Source organism: Oryx dammah, unplaced genomic scaffold, assembly GCF_014754425.2.
Source record: "Oryx dammah isolate SB20612 unplaced genomic scaffold, SCBI_Odam_1.1 HiC_scaffold_29, whole genome shotgun sequence".
Taxonomy (NCBI): Eukaryota; Metazoa; Chordata; class Mammalia; order Artiodactyla; family Bovidae; genus Oryx; species Oryx dammah.
Genome location: NW_024070213.1, coordinates 48,570,814 through 48,591,236, shown reverse-complemented (window position 1 = coordinate 48,591,236; position 20,423 = coordinate 48,570,814). Strand labels below are relative to the sequence as shown.

The following is a 20,423-nucleotide window of genomic DNA, read 5'->3' as shown; positions in this document are numbered from 1 at the left end:
TACTACATTACTTTTGTGCTAGGTAGCTTAAATTACATATATATCTAACTGTTTTATTCCTCTATAAAGGAAAAAAAAAAAACAAATGTAATTGATTTTTCAGGGGAATTTAAGTAGTTGTAATTTTATATTTGATTATTGAAGAAGTATGCCTATTATTTTTTGGTCATAAGCCACTTACTTAGTTTTGTGAACTGTCTATAAGCAGTGTTCTGGTTTTGTCTGTTGCTGCATTGTATGGTATCTATCACAAAACTGAAGACAACCACCATTGTCTTAAGTGGCTTAAGACAGCCACCATTCTGTTATATCTCACGATTTTGTGGGTCAGGAATTCAGGCAAGATCCAGCTGTGTAACTCTTCTGTATCACACGGAGCTCGATTGGTAGTGTTCTGCTGGAGGTGGTGGGATGCCTGGAAGGCTGAGCTCAGCTCCGTCTTGACCATGCCAGCACTATGACATTAGAGTGGCTCAGGACTCAAGTGAGTTTCCCATGCCCAGGAGAATCTGTGTGACCTTAGTGAGTTCGTCTTAAAAATCACATCTTCACTAACTTTATTGAAAAAAAGCAGTAACAGCCCTTGCCTGAATTGGGGCAGTAGGAGGCATAGCAAGCAGAGATTTGGGCAAAGTTTATCTACATAATCTTGGGGTTTTCTCCTAAGGTTAACTGGGTAGTGGATTTGAGGATGTAAATTTTATTTGTGGTTATCTCCTTTCTATGACTTTCCCCTCACTTTGCAGCTACTGTGGTGGCTGGTATCTTCTCCCTATGATCCTTCAATCTAGTAAGACTGTGGGTTTTTCTCTGAGTTTTAGCTTCTAATGTCATCTGGACCCTTTTTGCTAATGTGTTCTACTCTTAGTTGAAAAGCCTTCAAAATGGAAATGCATTTTTGATAAGTATCAAGTTTCCTCCAGTTTCTGTCTGTATTTACTCTCCAATGCTGTCAAATAGTTTTAATATTTTGTCCAGAGTTTATAGTTTTTATCAACAAATGAGTCTGATAGGAGCTACTCCCATCAATTCTGAAACAGAACCGTTCTAGTCTATTTTTATGACTTTCCGTTCCCCATCCTATTGATTTGTTTTCCATGATTAACATGGTTTAATGTCATTTATTTTCTAATTTTTAACATAAAAAGTAAAAGTAAAAATGTCACATATATGTAAGTTATGAAGGTGACAAATTAAATCACCTCAAATCCACTACCAGTTTAAGTAATTCTTAATAATTGACCACTAATTGCCATTTCATTTACTTATATATTTCTTCCATACTCTGTCCTCCTTTTTCCTGCTATCCTGAATTTGTGAATTTATTGTTTTCTTTTTTATTGTATCATTTATTTAAAAATTAAAAAATATTTATTACAGTGTAAGTTTTGCTTTTTTTTAATTGAAGTATAGTTTATTTAGTGTTGCATTTAAGATGTACAGCAAAGTGAATTAGTTTACGTGTGTGTGTGTGTGTGAGTATACTATATTTGTATTCCTTTTCAGATTATTTTCCATTTTAGGTTATTACAAGATACCAAATATAATTCCCTGTGCTCTGCAGCAGGTCCTTGTTGTTTATCTGTTTTATATATTGAGTATGTATCTGTTAATCCTAACTCCGAATTTATCCTCTCCCCACCCTTTCCTTTTTGGTAACCATAAGTTTGTTTTCTGCATCTGTGAGTATATTTCTGTTTTGTAAATAGGTTCATTTGTACCATTATTTTAGATTCCACATGTATCATACAGAGTGAAGTAAGTCAGGCAGAGAAAAACAACTATCGTGTGATATCACTTATGTTTAGAATGTTTTAATTTCTTTCTTTTACATGTAGCTGTCCTGTTTTCCCAGCACAACTTATTGAAAAGACTGTTTTTTCTCCATTCAGTTCAGTTCAGTCGCTCAGTCGTGTCTGACTCTGCGACCCCATGAATCGCAGCACACCAGGCCTCCCTGTCCATCACCAACTCCTGGAGTTCACTCAGACTCAAGTCCACCGAGTCAGTGATGCCATCCAGCCATCTCATCCTCTGTCATCCTCTTCTTCTCCTGCCCCCAATCTCTCCCAGCATCAGTCTTTTCCAGTGAGTCAACTCTTCGCATGAGGTGGCCGAAGTACTGGAGTTTCAGCTTTAGCGTCATTCCTTCCAAAGAAATCCCAGGGCTGATCTCCTTCAGAATGGATTGGTTGGATCTCCTTGCAGTCCAAGGGACTCTCAAGAGTCTTCTCCAACACCACAGTTCAAAAGCATCAATTCTTCGGCGCTCAGCCTTCTTCACAGTCCAACTCTCACATCCATACATGACCACAGGAAAAACCATAGCCTTGACTAGACGGACCTTAGTCAGCAAAGTAATGTCTCTGGTTTTGAATATGCTATCTAGGTTGGTCATAACTTTTCTTCCAAGGAATAAGCGTCTTTTAATTTCATGGTTGCAATCACCATCTGCAGTGATTTTGGAGCCCCCCAAAATAAAGTCTGACACTGTTTCCCCATCTATTTCCCATGAAGTGATGGGACCAGATGCCATTGTGTGTTCTTAAATACGTTTGGCTGCACTGCATGACGTGTGGGATCTTAATGCCCCCACCAGGGATCAAACCCACACCCCTTGCACTGGAAGTCTGGAATCATAACCACTAGACTGCCAAGGAAGTTCCCCTATTGTGTATTCTTGCTTCCTTTGTCATAAATTAATTGACCATACATGTGTGGGTTTATTTCTGGGCTTTCTGTCCTATTCCAATGATCTCTGTTTTTTATGCTAGTGCCATACTGTTTTGATTATTGTAGCTTTGTAGTATAGTCTGAATTCAGGGAGTCTGATCCCTTCAGCTCTGTTCTTCTTTCTCAACATTGTTTTTTATTAAAACAGTTCAAAAGTTTCTCTCTTTAAATGTGGTGATTTAGTCGCTAAGTTGTGTTTGACTGTTGTGACCCCATGGACTGTAGCCTGCCAGGTTCCTCTGTCCGTGGGATTTTCCAGGCAATAATAGTGGAGTAGGTTGCCATTTCCTTCTCACTGGGATCTTCCCGACCCAGAAATTGAACCTGGGTCTCTTCCGTTGCAAGCAGATTCTTTACTGACTGAGCTACAAGGGAAGCCCCATATTTTTAAAATAAAGATTTCTTTAAATTTTTATTTTTGGCTGCACTGGGTCTCTGTTGCTGCACACAGTCTTTCTCCCGTTGTGGTGGGTAGGGCTACTCTCTAGTTGCAGTGCATGGCCTTCTCATCAATGTGGTTTCTCTTGTTGTGGAGTATGGAGTCTAGATGTGCGGGGTTGGTTGCTCCTCAGTGTGTGGGATCTTCTGGACCAGGTATTGAGCCCATGCCCCCTGCATTCTCAGGTGAATTTTTAACCACTGGACCACCAGGGAAGTTCCCTTAGGATTGTTTTGGCTATTTGGGATCTTGTTTCCGTACAAGTTTTTTAATTACTGGTTCTAGGTCTCTGAAAATTGCCATTGGTAATTTGATAGGGGTTGCATTGAATCTGTAGTTTGCCTTGGGTAGTATGGTTGTTAACGGAATTGATTCTTCCAGTCTAAGAGCTCAGTATTACTTTTGTATGTTTGAGTTTTATAAGAATAGATTCATATCATATACATTCTTTTGCAGCTTTTTTCTTCACTTAACATTGTTTTAAAGATTCATCTATATTGTTTCACGTCACTGTATTTCACCTTCACATTCAATGTGTAAAGATATGATACATATGATAAATAACCCTTTATCCATCCTACTTATCAAGGCCATTGTGTGACTTCTCTTTGTTAAAAAAATTAACCTTCTTATTCATATCTTCTCTTGCACATATGAAAGAGTTTCTGCAAATACGATTGTCCAGTCATGGAATCAAGTTAAGCCTTCAGCTTGACTGAAGAGTGTCAAACTAGCTTCCCAAGTATTTGTACATTGCATTGTATGTAAGACCTAATGGTCTCTATCCCGTGACTTAGTGTGAAAATTGAAAATTTTTTATCTTGTCTAGCACTCTTGCCTGGAAAATCCCATGGACGGAGGAGCCTGGTGGGCTGCAGTCCATGGGGTCGCTAAGAGTTGGACTTGACTGAGCGACTTCACTCTCACTTTTCACTTTCATGCATTGGAGAAGGAAATGGCAGCCCACTCCAGTGTTCGTGCCTGGAGAATCCCAGGGACAGGGGAACCTGGAGGGCTGCCATCTATGGAGTCTCACAGAGTCGGACACGACTGAAGCGACTTAGCAGCAGCAGCAGCAGCAGTGGGTGCAAAGTGCTATCTCCTTGTGGGCTTAATTTGCATTTCCTTCATTGCTGATGAAATTGAGTCTTTATGTTTCATATACTTATTGATCATTTCTACTTTTTTCTTAAATATCTTTTGTGTGGTTTGTATTTCCCTTATTAATTTTAAGATTTTTTGGGTGTACTTTGGATCCAATTTTTTATGAGTTACATGTGTTGCTGGTATCTTCTTCCAGTCTGAATTTTTTTCACTATTATGGGGTCTTTTAATTATAGAAGTTTATAATTCTAATTGCATTCAATTTTGTCAGTCCTTTCTTCTTTCCAGTTGTATTTCTTACACTTTAAACTTGTGCCTTTGTTATTTGTTCTTCAGTCCATCTGGAATGGATTTTTGTGTGTAGAGTGAAGTAAGGAAAGGAGTTTCATTTGGTTTTAAAATGAATAGCTGATTTTCCTAGCATTACTTATTTGTAGTCTTTCATTTCCTTACAGATATAAAGTGCTAAATGCTAAAATGTCTTTACCATATAACAGACTTTAATATATGTGTTGTTTATTTCTGGACTTTTTGTTCTGTTCATTGGTAAGTTTATACATTAATCAATTCACTTGCCTTCTTTTTCAGGACTGTCTGTCTCCTCTAGAGTCTTAGCTTTTCCATATTAATTTTAGAGTTAGCCTCTGTTTTCATTAAAAACCTGGGGATTTTGATTAGAGTTGCATTGGAATTATAGATCAATTTGGGGAAAACTAGTAATCTTAAAATAGTCTTTTCATCCATGAATATTTTCTTCATTTACTTAGGTTTTCTTTGATGTCTTTCAATAAAGATTTGTAATTGTCTCCACGAAAGCTTTGCACCTCTTTTGTTAGACTTACTCGTTAGTATATTAGGGGGGTATTTTGGTAGATATTTGTAATATAAATATTAATAAGAAAAACCTCAAACCTATATAAAAATTAGCTTCCATGTTTTAATCACACAACTTTGGCTATCATCAATAGAAGTTAACCTGGTTTTATGTCCTCTTCAACTCTTTTCCTCCTCGCCCCATTCCACAAATTCAGTTGTTTAAACAAATCCAAACCATCAAATTGTTTTAGCATTTTAAATAATCAAATCAGATTCTGTAAGTAAAAATGTGTCTCTAAAAGATACAATTTTAAAAAATCGTAACATCATTTTCACACATAAAATTTTTAAAGAATAATTGCTTAATGTCATTAAGCATCAATATCATCACTCATCAAATTTGAGTATTATGTATTCAGATTTCCCTGATTTCTTTATATTGTTGTTTAAAGTAGGATTATTCAAATGGAATCCAAACCTGTTTCACATATTTCATTCAGTTGATGTCTCTTAAATTCCTTTTGATCAACATGTATGCTGTGTGTGTCTGTCTGTCTGTGAAAACACTGGACCTTTTTTGGTTTTGCTTCTGCCCTCTCTCAGTGAGTCGCCTTTGCCTGGGAGCCTCGGCAGAAGGGTTTCCTGCCTTTGCTCCAGTGACTTAAGGGTTCTTCTCATGTAAGAGGAAGTCCAGGGAAGCAGGTAGAGTTGTGTTGCTTGTTGCAACAAAGGGGTCGTTCTCTTGTCTTCTTTCTCCTTCCAGTCTTTCCTGAGCACTCATGGAATGAACTTCTAAGTGTGGATCGTCTCGTGTCTGGAGCGCTGAAGAATTCTAAGCTTTCGCGATAGCTCACATTTGGCATTCTAGCAGTCCTGAAAATTTTAGCTAACTTCTTCTTTTACGGCACACTTCTGCTCTGTCATGTGTCCCATCTCTTCTTGGAGAGGCTTGACACTTTTCAGTTTAGTTCCCCTGGTTGCCTTACAACTTACCTCTTTGTTAGAGTCAAGAAATTTTATGATTTTGTAGATGATTCATCTTTTTAAAAAAAGATTATCAGGGTGAGAAGGATGTTGTCTTGTGGCTTTCTACATTCTGGGTAGAAGCAGAACTTGCAAAATCTTTCTTAAGCTTTCCCCTTCCCCTCCAAGGTGTAATCTCCAACCTGATTTTTATGGTGTTTGTGTCTTTCCTTTTCATTTTGCCTGCTAGTTATCCTTCCTAAACAACATAGCTGATTATTGTGCTGAGTTTTGAACCCTATATAGAGTGACATCATATATATTCTTTTGGGCCTGGCTTCTCTCACTCAATATTATATTTTTAAGACTTAGCTGTGACTTTGTGGCCAGTTATTTTTTGTCCATTTTCAATGCTCTGTAGTATTCTGTTATATGAATATACTACAGTTTGTCTAACTAAATAGTATTTGTACGGTATCCAGTTTTTAACTGATACAAATAGTGCTGCTTTGAATGTCTTGTACATGCACCGTGATGCACATAAAGACATTTCTGTAGGGTAGTGATTCTCAAGGGTACCCTTCCCCCACCAGCAACAGTGGCGTTCTTAGAAACTTGTTAGAAATGAAAACTTTGGGGTTCTACCGTAGACTTATGGAATCAGATACCAGAGGGGTATGGCCAGCAATTTGTGCTTTAATAATCCCTCAATGTGATTACATGCAGGTGAAAGTCTGAGAACCATGGCTATAGACGATGTACTTATGAGAGGAGCTTTGGGGCTTAGGGATGGGCAGATAACTACAAGTGATTGTTGATGGTTATACCAGTTCACATTCTACCAGTGATGCAGGCACCCATCCTTGGTGCTGTCAGAATTTTTAACATCAATTCTTCTCCCCTGATCTTTTGTGGGTTTTAATAGTCTTTATTTGTAAAGTTAAAAATTAGGTCAGTGGAAACTTAGTCTGGGAGTGGCTGGTCTAAATGTCTTTGAATACAGGGATTATGTCATAATCTTCACTCATATTCTCAACACCAAGCATAGTGATAAGCACATAGATAAGTACATGTTTATCATGTTGAATTTTTAAAATGTGTTTTTCCCAGTTTTAAGCAGTTTTGCCATCAGTTTTTTTTAAACAAAGTTTAATAAAGACCTAAAATTTAGTAAATAAGCTAGTGATGCATTTTGAAAGTTCACCATATACTTTTTTTTTCTTTAGCTTTTATCTCTTCTTTTTGAAGATTTGTTCAAAAAATTTAATTCTGAAATGAAGAAGATTGCAGATCAGGTGATTCCTAAACAAAGAGCAGCCCAGTTTGACGTTGTGAAGCATATGCGTCAGGACCAGATTACCAATGGCATGGTGAATGCCATTTCAACCGTAAGTCTTGAACCCTCGGGCACAGTTTTGTAACTTGTTCGTACATCTGTTCAGTGGGAAATTTAAAGTATTTTGAGAATCTAGGTGGGGGGAAAAATTTATAATACACATGTATATTTATTTGAGGATGCTACAAGTCACAAATTTTCTTCGAAATAGTCTGCAGTTGAAATCAGTAGAAATTTTGCTGCTCTATGACTGTATTGCCAAATTATAGTTGCTGTTACAATTTACTGAGGCACTAAGGAAATAGATACACTCTTCCATAAAGGAAAATATCTTTCAGTTTAACTGTTAATAACCATTCTTTGAATGGATACTTTCCCCCATTTTTTCTGTAATAAAGCTGACATATTGCAAGTATGGTTTACTAATGACAACTTTTGTCTGGAATATTGTAAAATGTTTCATTGCCTTGTAGGTTCATAGTCTTCAAAGGGCTCTCAGCTGTTCTCATGTGAGCAGTGAATTCAGGCCTCAGCAGCTGCTGTGTATTCAGGGCCTCTGGCTGTTCATCAGGGGTTATCAGATAGGTTTTTGCTCCCTTTCTTAAAGCGTAACATCTATAGGTTTATCTGATAAAGTCTGGTTCACGTTTTGTATGCCAGACATAAAATTAGTTTTATGGATGGGATTTGGTCCCAACAAAAGAAGAGTATATCAGCAGCTGATTTGCCGCCCTGTCTGACTTGAGAAATGTGCAGCAGGTCTGTGTGAGCACCCCTGCTGTGACAGCTCCATCCAGACTGCAGGGGGCCCGGCCTCTGTGCCTCTCTGGGCCCGTCACAGTCGTGGGGCCCAAACTTGTCTGGAAGTTGATTCCTGGATATTTGAAAAGAAGCCTTCAAAGAGCACTCGAACACACTTCTGTTAGAGTGACTTTTCCTTGCTTTCTGATGCTTTATTTTCAGGTCAGAATAGCTGTTTTGAGTAGTTCTATTGCCCCCAGATGACACCTTGTTAACTCTGGGAGCAGACCGCTTATTAGGAAAATCAGTAGTGGGCCTTGTGGTCAGTAGTGGGCCTTGTGGGTGAACGCCAATCTGTAGGCAACTGGAAAAAGATGGGTCAGTTGTTGAGACTTCACCTTGCAGTGCAGGGAGTATGGGTTCAATTCCTGGTCAGGGACCTAACATCCCACATGTCTAATGGCCAAAAGACCAAAAATATAGAGCAGAAGCAATATTGTAACAAATTCAGTAAAGACCTTAAAGGTGGTCCACATAAAAAAATCTTAAAAATTGTGAGTGTTGTCATATGTAGAATATTTTCAACAAATAAATTTTCTCAGAGGAGCAGTTTTAGACCCTTTGTTTCTCCTCTCTCCCTTTAAAAAAAAAAGAATATTGGAACAAATTATCTTGCTGAATGTTTTGACTGCATCCCCATCTATTTCTTCTTTGCCAGCAGCTGCTTAGTTCTGTGCTGAGTGTTTATTTATCTTCCTTGCTCTTTTTGGTCTTAAATCAGTTTACTGGGTTCATTCTCATTCAGAGCATACAAGGAGTTAACTGAACGAGCAGTATGAGGAGTTAACTTGTGAGATAAACGTGTTTGCTGTTTCTCTGCTTTGTAATGCATTGTTTCTTCCCAGGTTTTAGCTTTTTTCCACTCTATCAAAACTCAACTTTTTGAAGTGATAGATCTTCACTGTAATAGTGACTAAACCTTAGTTTGTGAGGAGCTCCTCTGAAGTCACGTATTTAAATTCAAACAGATGAATTTTTCTACTGGGAAGGATTTTAATCTGGGATCTGGGAATCCGCCCCTGAAATTGAATTAAAAATTTGTATTTGTGGTCCTGTGTGCATTTTTCTCACAAGAACAGTCATAGCTTTCATCAGATTATCAAAAGGAAAATGAAGAACCACTATTTAGCAGGTGTAATTTTCTTCCCTTTTGAATCAGAAATATTGAATCAATCATTTTTTGACATTTTATTTTCTACTTTGTTTTTCCTTTGCATACTATTTTCTGTTAATTCATGTTAATATGAGTTGAAAATTTGATTCCTAACCTTGATCTTTAAATTATCCTTGAGAATATTTAATGTGTACAATTAATGCTTCTGTAAAATAATATATTTAATGTATTTCAGTTCTTCTAATGCATTTAAAGTAAATTTAAGGCTTAAGATTTATTTCATATAAATCTATTTTAAGATTGACATGATAACCAAAGAAGATATATTAATGTGAATATGTACAATTTTTAGCCTTGATTAAGAAGCCTATACTCATTTATTTCCCCTGATAACTGCTATTAGAGACTTTTTTTTTTTCTATTGCTATATTTTTCTCTAATTAAAACTAATTTTGGAAGGCATCCAAATAATGGCACATTCCAACATGAAATTATCTCTTTGAGCTTCAGGCTCATTTTACCTTAAATATGTGTAGAAATTTGTAGTTTTCTATTAGTTAGCTTATTGCTTCCAGTGAAAATCTCTGGTTGAACTGGCTTGTTTAGAATGTGATTAGTTCTTTAGAAAATACCTGCTCTGATGTGATAATGTCAATCCATTGAAGCATTCTGAGGTGGTTGCTAGGTATAGGTAATATTCATTAAATTCCTAGAAAACCCCAGTGAGTAACTTGGCTAGATTTTAATTGTGATTTTTGATTTCTGAGTATATATCATGACTCTACTTTCACAAATAAGCAGTTCCTGTGCAGAGCCTCTCAGAATGACTGCTGCTTGTGGCAGGCAGCACAAGCGGTCTGGGGTAGTCTCATGTCTCCCCTCTCTCTTCAGGGCAATTGGTCTCTAAAGAGATTTAAAATGGATCGCCAGGGCGTGACTCAGGTGCTGTCTCGCTTGTCATATATATCCGCACTGGGCATGATGACGAGAATCTCTTCCCAGTTCGAAAAAACAAGAAAAGTGAGCGGTCCTCGATCCCTCCAGCCATCACAGTGGGGCATGCTGTGCCCTTCAGACACTCCTGAAGGAGAGGTAAGGTCCCTGAGGGTCTCCGCTGTGCCAGAGGTAATGGCTGTTCTGCTCCTGCCCTGTTCCCCCAGGCTGTATCCTCTCTGGGGTCAGCCATTTATCTCGCAGAGAAGTGTTGATGCAGCCTGTGAGAACATCAGTGTCATTCCCAAACAGTACCTCCAGAAGCCTTTGATTTACTATTAATAGCTCACCTAAAGAGGGGATTCCCTGGTGGCCCAGAGGTAAAGAATCCACCTGCAATACGGGAGACCTAGGTTCAATCCTTGGGTTGGTAAGGTGTCCTGGAGAAGGGTATGGCCACCCACTATAGTATTCTTGCCTGGAGAATTCCATGGACAGAGAAGCCTGGCAGGGTACAGTCCAGGGGTTGCAAAAGACTCAGACACGACTGAGTAACACTTTTACTTTCTTTTCTCACCTAAAGAGACATATGGGCCGAATTTTCTTGCTTGTTTTATTTTATCCCAAGAGTCAAACCACTCAATGACTAAGGGATAAGAATAGGAAGGAAAATTGGGAGACTCATCACCTTTGCTCACGAGGAGCTCTTTTTAAACAACTCCTTATTTTCCTTGACTCTTCTTAGAGGACATCAAAGTGACAACTGCAGCCATCCAGAAGCATACAGTCCAAGACTTAAAGTGGATTCCTGCTTACTTATATAGGAAACGTAAGCAGTTACCTAAACACTAAACCAAGGAGTCTAAATTGGTTTACATCAAGACATCAGTCAGTTCCTGTGTCATGGCTCTTTCTCCTTTGGGTTAGGTATCAGTGGTTTCACTTGATCTTATTCCTTCTAGCTTGTAAACTTCTGGTGAAAGGAACCATGTTAGATTCACCACTGTATCCCAGGCTTCTTAGTCCAGAGCCTCATTCTGAGTAGAGGTCCCATAAATACATGCTGAATGAATAAATGACTTAATTAGGACAAGTAAAAGATGTATGTTCCAAAGTATAGGAATTTGTTATGACTTGGGAGAGGTAAAAAATGGAAGTCCATACAGGGTTATAATTTTTAGAAATTACCGTTTTTCTCATAATTTATTTTAAACCATATGGAAAGTCATGCTAAAATTGTGCCGCTTGTCAAATTTGCCTAGTCTATGCATCTTGAGCCTTGGGACACCAAGTTCCCCAGAGCTTGCTTCAGCTAATCTCATAAAGAAACTGTTTTGTGTATCACTACAGAAGATGGTTTTTAAGAATTAAAGATGTAATCTTCAAATATCACATGTGTCTCAAGTGGCTTTTTTTTTTTCTTAATTTGTCGTATTAAGTCCTTCTTTATGTTTGCTTTAAATTTTTTTCTTTGGTTGTATAGAAGTTTAAAAGAATTTTTTTTAATTTCCTTTTTACTTTTGAATAATTTTAGACATACCAAAAAAATTCCAAAAGTAGTGCAGAGAGTTAACATGATCGTTCACCTAGATTCCCTAAATGTTATGTCTTATGTAACTATAGTACGTAATTATATTTATCAAGCTCGTGAAATTAGCATTGGTAACAGTATTGCAATTTCTGGACCTTATTCAGATTTTGCCAATTGTCCTATACCTAGATTCCCTAAATGTGATGTCTTACGTAACTATAGTACGTAATTATATTTATCAACCTCGTGAAATTAGCATTGGTAACAGTATTGTAATTTCTAGACCTTATTCAGATTTTGCCAATTGTCCTATCATGTTTTTTCTGATCCCAAGATTGCACTTTCAGTAGTCAGGTTTCCTTAGTGTCTTAATTTGGAGCAGTTTGTTCAGTCTTTATTTTTTAAGACCAAGAAGCTTATAGAGTACTGGCCAGTTATTTTGCAGACTAACTCTTATTTCATGCCAGAAGTTTTATGTTCATGTATTCACAGTTATCAATGTTTTTCTTTACTCTTTTTACACAACGTCGTCTTAATGACTATGATATACTATTGTTGGGAAATAACAATTTAGGTAAATCAGTTTCTTTGGGGAGGGGACATTTATAATGCCATCATCATTTCCAGTTCGAATAGTACTGAGCATTTCTGTGGCTAAATCTATATTTATATCCTTGCTTGTGACTTTAGTATCAGTTCCTGTGAAATAAAGGGTAGGTGCATCCTTCAAGCTTTGTATGAACCTCCACAGTGTTCCCTGTGAGGCTGCACTACTGTGCCTTGTTGTCAGCAGAGTGGTGAGCTATATTCAGACACAGACCGTATTTTGTATTGTTCATGTTCATTCTTAGACATGACTATCTTTTTTTAGGCATGTGGTTTGGTTAAAAACTTGGCCCTTATGACACACATCACGACTGACATGGAAGATGGACCCATTGTCAAATTAGCCAGTAACTTGGGAGTAGAAGATGTGAACTTACTGTGTGGGGAAGAGCTCTCGTACCCAAATGTGTTTCTCGTCTTCCTCAATGGTGAGTCTTTTGGGGAGGCATGTTGATCCTAAACGATCTGTGGGGGAAGGGGAAGGAATTGACTATGTATTTAAAGCACAAATATACTTTTAATTCTGCAGTCAAATTCTCTGCCACTGACCTCTCAGTTCAGTTCAGTTCATTTCAGTCGCTCAGTCGTGTCCGACTGTTTGCGACCCCATGAATCGCAGCACGCCAGGCCTCCCTGTCCATCACCATCTCCCGGAGTTCACTCAGACTCACGTCCATCGAATCATTGATGCCATCCAGCCATCTCATCCTCGGTCGTCCCCTTCTCCTCCTGCCCCCAATCTCTCCCAGCATCAGAGTCTTTTCCAATGAGTCAACTCTTCACATGAGGTGGCCAAAGTACTGGAGCTTCAGCTTTAGCATCATTCCTTCCAAAGAACACCCAGGGCTGATCTCCTTCAGAATGGACTGGTTGGATCTCCTTGCAGTCCAAGGGACTCTCAAGAGTCTTCTCCAACACCACAGTTCAAAAGCATCAATTCTTCGGCGCTCAGCCTTCTTCACAGTCCAACTCTCACATCCATACATGACCACGGGAAAAACCATAGCCTTGACTAGGCGGACCTTAGTCGGCAAAGTAATGTCTCTGGTTTTGAATATGCTATCTAGGTTGCTCATAACTTTCCTTCCAAGGAGTAAGCGTCTTTTAATTTCATGGCTGCAATCACCATCTGCAGTGATTTTGGAGCCCAGAAAAATAAAGTCTGACACTGTTTCTACTGCTTCCCTGTCTATTTCCCATTGAGTGATGGGACCGGATGCCATGATCTTCGTTTTCTGAATGTTGAGCTTTAAGCCAACTTTTTCACTCTCCTCTTTCACTTTCATCAAGAGGCTCTTTAGTTCCTCTTCACTTTCTGCCATAAGGGTGGTGCTATCTGCATATCTGAGGTTATTGATTTTTCTCTCGGCAATCTTGATTCCAGCTTGTGCTTCCTCCAGCCCAGGGTTTCTCATGATGTACTCTATATAGAAATTAAATAAGCCTCTACTCCCTAAATATACCTTAGTTCCGGACCCAGGTTGACCTTAACCGAAAGGTAGAAAAAATGGTAACAAACACTTCTTCCATTGACTGGGTCACCCAGGTTCTGAGATAATTTGGCTGTCAGAGCTAAAGGTAAAGGTGCAGAGACCCTGTGGCAGCTGCCAGTGTGTCCTCAGTGGAACGAGGTTCAACACGATAACCTTAAGTTCAAGTTAAATATGTGAGGCGTTCTGCAGAAATAATCAGGTCAGCCCTTAGAGTGAGATGACTTGTCTTCAGCCACTGAGTGAGTGTCGGCAGGCTCTGCAGGAGGGTCCCTTTCCTTCTGCTCTAGCTCCATGTGCTGCTGTCTCACATCCCTCCCCATCCCCTCAGGGTCCTCCAGAGATGCTGCAGCAGGTGTGGCTTGGTGGCCTGGGTGTCTGTCCCCTGCCTGGGGTGCTGCACGTGCTTGTCCTCACCTCAGCCCCCACATCTTCTCCCCATCCTTCCCGCTGTGGAAGGGCTTCACCATCTACTGTGAAGGCTGGTAGGAAGGAAACGGGGCTATTCACTGCCTGCCTGGTCAGTGAATTCTGGCAGCTCTCACTGAATGTGACCTTACCCTGCACATTCACCCAGTACCTCCCTGAATCCTCCCACTCACCCTGGGAGCCCAAGTCTGTCTGCTTCATCTCTCAGATAATGACAACAATAGCAGCTTCATGATAGCAATACTCAGTGCTGTGTCCAGTTCTAAGTGCTTTACAGGAGATCAGCTCATTTAATCCTCACATCACCACAGTGGAAGTGATAGAGCCAGGGTTCAACTCCAGGGCTCTGGAGCCCAAGTTCATGGCCCTGCACAGTGCTGACAGATAAGGAGACAGACTGACTTCACCAGCGATATGCAGTCAGCATGTGGTAGGGCCAGCTTTGGATTTGAGTCCCCTGGGCTGCCCTTGACCCCTCAACCCCTCCAGCCTTGTGGACTGGCTGCAGGCTTAGTAACAGTATTTCCAAATGACTGCTCACTGCTGGTTATTGTTTTATTGAGTAGATATTTTAAATCCATTAGATGTATTTTTTATGTCAATCTTGAACATTCTTATTTCTTTCTGCTTAGGTAACATCCTGGGTGTCATTCGAGATCACAAGAAGCTGGTGAATACATTTCGACTGATGCGAAGAGCAGGCTATATCAATGAGTTTGTTTCCATCTCAACAAATCTGACAGATCGATGTGTCTATATTTCCTCTGATGGAGGAAGGCTGTGCAGGTAGGTGTGGCTGGAAATAGTTAAGATCTCTTTATTTACTTTTGAAAGAAATGGACTTGTTTTTATTTTAGAAGTTGCTTTAACCTCTTTCATTGTTAAGATAAATTTAATTCAGTTAGCAAACACCTCATGAATATGTGTATTGGCTACTGGGGAGATTAATGGGAGTCAGTCTCTGCCCTCAGAGAAATCAGTCTGCTGGGAAAGGCAGAAATAATTAGTAATAACAACCAACTGTGAAGAAAGCTGAGCACCAAAGAATTGATGCTTTTGAACTGTGGTTTTGGCAGACTCTTGAGAGTCCCTTGGACTCCAAGAAGATCCAATCAGTCCATCCTAAAGGAGATCAGACCTGGGTGTTCATTGGAAAGACTGATGCTAAAGCTGAAACTCCAGTACTTTGGCCACCTAATGCAAAGAGTTGACTCATTGGAAAAGACTCTGATGCTGGGAGGGATTGAGGGGAGGAGGAGAAGGGGACGACAGAGGATGAGATGGCTGGATGGCATTACCGACTCAATGGACATGAGTTTGGGTGAACTCCGGGAGTTGGTGTGGACAGGGAGGCCTGGCATGCTTTGGTTCATAGGGTCGCAAAGAGTCGGACACGACTGAGCGGCTGAACTGAACTGCGAGTAGTAAGTGCTTGCCATTATGTGTTATCTTAATAGATGCTCTGTCTGTAAGGCTTTAACCACATTCAACCCTATGAGGTTGGATTATTATTTTCATTTAACAAATGAGGTACTGGGATTTGGTGAGACTAAATAAATTACCCAAAGCCAGATAGTGATAGAGTCTGTTTTTTACTGGAAAGTTCTTAGAATTCATTTTACTCCAGTAATCCTGATTTTACCGACTCTATTCTGGTGCTCTGATCTGAGCTTTAAAGGATGCATACAGACTTCCCTGGTGGTCCAGTGGCTAAGACTCTGAGCTCCCAATCCAGGGGGCCTGGGTTTGATCCCTCGTCAGGGACTAGTTCCTACATGCTGCAGCTAGGATCCAGTGCAGCCAAATAAATAAATAAACTAAAAATAAATGTTAAAAACCTAAGCAAAATAAACAAAAGCCCAAATCCTTTGGGGAAACAAAGAGGCGGGAGTTGAGTACCATTGCTTTAAAGGATAAAGGAGAAAAGGAAAAAGGCTAAGGAATGGCAAGAAAGAAAACGTGGCGGCACAAAGAGATGACACCACATTAGACCCTTAGAAGAGCAGGTGCCTTGTATTCACTCGGAAGATGTTTAGGGCCCGTTTTGTTCAGCTGTGTCAGAGACAGGGACACAGAGACCAATATGACATGGTGTCTAGTGCTTTGGGGGACCTTGGCTGAGGATGTCACCTTGTTTCCCAGGCCTTCACTCAGTTCACCTGAGTCTCTCCTCGGGGACCTCAGATGGTGTGAGGGCGCGAGTCGCCGAGCTCGCAGTGGTTGGGGCGGTGGCAGGAGCTGCAAAGTCTGACAGCTGGGAACCTGGACTGCCTTTGCCTTTGTCTGTCCAGCCTCCCTTTCTCCTTCCGGTCGCTCTCCTTGTTTTCCTTAGGGTTGCCCTTCCCCACTGGCAGTCTTCTTGGGTTGGTCAGTCAGGTGCTGTCTCTTGCTCAGCCAAAGATCAGGCATATGACCCAAGCCAGGCCAGTCAGACTTTCTTCAGAGAGCTTGAATCCCAAGGAGAATAACAGAGCAAGACGTGGTCAGAACAGATTCATCCTGGCAGCAGTGCATGCAAGAGACTGCCTGCTCCCCCTGCCTTTCTGGATCTTTGGGACTGTTCTGGCTTCTTTTCTTTCTGAGGCTGAGCCTTGCACCTTTCTCTTTCATTCTTATTTTTCTAGTAAGTTTTGAGCCTTTTAGTAAATTCTTTAAAATTTTCTTCTTCTACTTAGTTTTTAGTAAATTCCGTCTTTCCTTAAATTGGCCAGCATTGGTTCCTAATCTCTGCAATCAAAAAGCCCTAATTGAAGCTTATACCCATGTTTGAATCCTAATGTTCCACTTACTGACTCATGTAACTCTTGAGTTTATTACTTAAGTCTGTGGGCCTTGATTACAGTGCCTTCCTAGGATTGATACAAGGCGTGTTAAGTGCCTTGTAGGGTGCTGGGCAAACACAGGGTGCTTACTTACAGCCACTTACACGGTCCAGTTAAGGGTGGGGAAAACACTGACATTTTCTCAGTTACTCTTTTCTAAGATGTTTCACTACACCCAATATAATATGGCACAGCCTAAAAAAAAAACTAGTTCTTTTTTTAGAAGTGATTTTATAATGACCCAACATAGATCTGGCAAGAAGAATTAGTAGAATTTATGGAATAAAGTGAAAGGTAACGGAGGTGGTGAAGTGCAGTCCCTTCCCTCGCCTGTCCCTGCTGTCCGCACTCCTCAGTCCCTTGTCCTGAGCTAAAGTGCAGCCCCACCTGGGGCAGGGTGGGGTTCCTGCTTCCCTGATGAGAGGAGCAGCCAGGACTGCAAGGGGCATCAGGCGTCTTCAGCACCTTGTTGCCCCTTTTGTAATCGTGCCACTCCTCCTCTTAACTGTCTCCAGGTGCTCCTTAGTCCCGAAGGGCGCGGGGGCCTGAGGGTGGGGCGCACAAGTGCATGCCGGGTAGTGGCTCCTCTCTGCAGGAACCGCTTGTCCAAACAGCAACAGCCCTTGACGTTCCGAGCCACGCGCCGTCCTTCGTGTCGTTGTTTCCTCGCACAAGCGGAGCCCTCAGAGGCAGGTTCCCACTGCAGTTACAGGTTAATCTATCAGAACGTGTGGACCGAGGCTCTCTGCCTTACTTAAACCCACAATATCAGTAAAAATCACAAAGTGAGGAAGCTTTATTTTCTGTCAGCTCATACTCACTCTTTGGTTGTACTTAGCTTTAAGTACCCTGCTAGTGTCATCCAATGAGGTTTATCCTGAAGCAAAAGCACTGTAGACAGCTGACAGTCATCAGACCTTCACTAAAAATGCCACTGTTTTTCTCAGTGACTGGTCTCTCTGACTGCTGACTTCTCCATATTCCCAGTATGAAATCGGAAGACGTTTTTGGTATGATGGGTGCATTTACAAAAACATATGATATTTAAGGTATTAAAGTTTTTTGTTTTTTTTTGCTAGACTTTATCAGGTATTATTTCACATTGCTTTCTCATTCAGAACCAAATATTTCCAAAGATACTTGGACGAAGTAACCGTGTGTGTAAACATGTGCTTGTGTGTGGGCTGGTGTATGTGAAAGAGAAAATAGGCCCCTGTGTCTCACACTTGTAAAAAATACCTGGTGTCCTCAAACAATCCAGAAACATGTCTATAGCTTCCCTTACTTCACTATAGTGAATTTATTGGTTTTATTCTTCTGTTGAACTATTGCTGTCAAGCTGTTCTTTTCTCTTCCAGACCCTATATAATTGTAAAGAAACAGAAACCTGCAGTCACAAATAAACATATGGAAGAGCTGGCTCAGGGGTATAGGTAAGTAGCCAAAAGCAAACTTCTCAGTCTCCTTAAGACTCATTTATATGACCTAAACGGAAGTAACGGTGTTTGAGCTGAGCTTTTACGAAAAGCATATTTTCAGTTTTAGTCTCTTAATTCCTCTCTACCGAATATAACAACCTGTTAAAAAACCTCTTCTCTATGTGAGCTTGCTTGGACATAGTAAAAAATGTTTATCAGTTTATATAATGCAGGTTATAGATTGTTGGTATAAATCAGCACAGATGAAGTAGTAGGAGAAAGTTATGTTGATGTAGATACTGGGTATCTCATCATATAGGACTTTTTAAATCAGAGAAGGTATTTTTAAAAGCAGGACCAGATTAACAAGAATCACAGATTTTTCTAATATTTTGGTGGTTTGTGATAACTGTGGTCTAAGAATAACATGTTTCAAGTATACCAATGTATTGGTACTTTTTGGGAGAGAAGAATGCTTTGAGGCTAAATGAAAGCACATATCTTCCATTATTGCATATAAAATATGGCAGTAAAATGCTTTTTAAGTGTCCATTTCACCAATATTTTCTCAGGAATTTTGAAGATTTTTTACATGAGAGTCTGGTTGAATACTTAGATGTGAATGAAGAAAATGACTGTAACATCGCACTCTATGAACATACAATTAATAAGTAAGTAGGGTCCATAACAGCCATAATTAAAACCTGTTCTGATGCTAGACACAGCCTCCTTTTTTCATTTCATCTTCAGTTCTGTTGTGTATTCTTAGTAGGAACTGTTAGGAGTATTCTGTTATATAATGAAGCATAATCCATTGCTTATCTGAAGAGTATCACAGAACTGCTAACAAATAGTCTTGAGATTTAATTATCCTTCCTTTTCATTTTACACATAGTGTGTATTTCTTAAAAGAAATTGCTTCTCTGACTTCGATTACTGACAAAACTTGAACTAAGGAATCAGGCTGTGTAATGGTGTGTTTCTCTCTCAGGGTTGATTTTGTCAGTGGATGTCTGAATTCCTGTTGTCAGTGCAGAAATTCCCTATGTTGTTTTGCTGTAAAGATATCTCTAAACTTATGTGCAGTATTGACATGAAATGTTAATGTGTCCACAGTGTTTCTTCTAGAACAGTGATATTTTTAGAAATATCTGTGTTCCATTTGAAATACATTAAAAGACATTTATATCACTTGCTGTCAGATGCTTGTGGCTAAGGTACCACTTTGGGCTTGCCTGATAGCTTAGTTGGTAAAGAATCCGCCTTCAATACAGAAGACCAGGATTTGATCCCTTGGTCGGAAAGATCCCCTGGAGAAGGAAATGGCAATCCACTCCAGTATTCTTGCCTGAGAAAATCCCATGGACAGAGGAGCCTGGCAAGCTCCATGGGATTGCAAGAGTCAGACGTGACTTAGAAACTAAACCACCAAGATACTAGTTACCTAAAATGAGAATTTTTGCAGTTATATTGTTAAGTGGTTAATACTGCCACCTGATAACTATTTATGTCTTCAATCGAGAAAGTGCTTTTCTGCTTTCTGCTGCCAGGTGAAATGTACCATTTTATTTTTGTCTTACTATAATTTAGTAAATAATGCTTTTCAGTCAGTTTTTCATTCTTAAATGTATGGCTCTCTCAAAGTACAATTTTTATACCCCTCATTTCAAGATTGACTGAGTGTAAAGGAGAACTGTTATATGGTGGAGGTGGTTTAGTCACTAAGCCATGTCTGACTCTTGCGATCCCACAGACTGTATCCCATCAGGCTCCTCTGTCCATGAGATGTTCCAGGCAAGAATATTGGCGGGGGTTGCCATTTCCTTTTCCAGGGGAATCTTCCTAAACCAGGGATCAAACCCATGTCTCCTACAGGGGCAGGCAGGTT

The 20,423-nt window shown here is 39.9% G+C and overlaps 1 protein-coding gene across 1 annotated transcript in view; it reads left to right on the top strand.

Annotated features, from left to right (window-relative positions):
* POLR3B (RNA polymerase III subunit B) overlaps positions 1-20,423 on the top strand; it is a 115,933-nt gene that overhangs the window by 40,272 nt on the left and 55,238 nt on the right. Inside the window, exons 13-18 of the mRNA XM_040234807.1 lie at positions 7,282-7,443; positions 10,198-10,398; positions 12,642-12,804; positions 14,928-15,081; positions 18,476-18,550; positions 19,108-19,206. Coding sequence (XP_040090741.1) covers positions 7,282-7,443; positions 10,198-10,398; positions 12,642-12,804; positions 14,928-15,081; positions 18,476-18,550; positions 19,108-19,206 — 854 coding nt within the window. The remainder of the gene's footprint in view (positions 1-7,281; positions 7,444-10,197; positions 10,399-12,641; positions 12,805-14,927; positions 15,082-18,475; positions 18,551-19,107; positions 19,207-20,423) is intronic.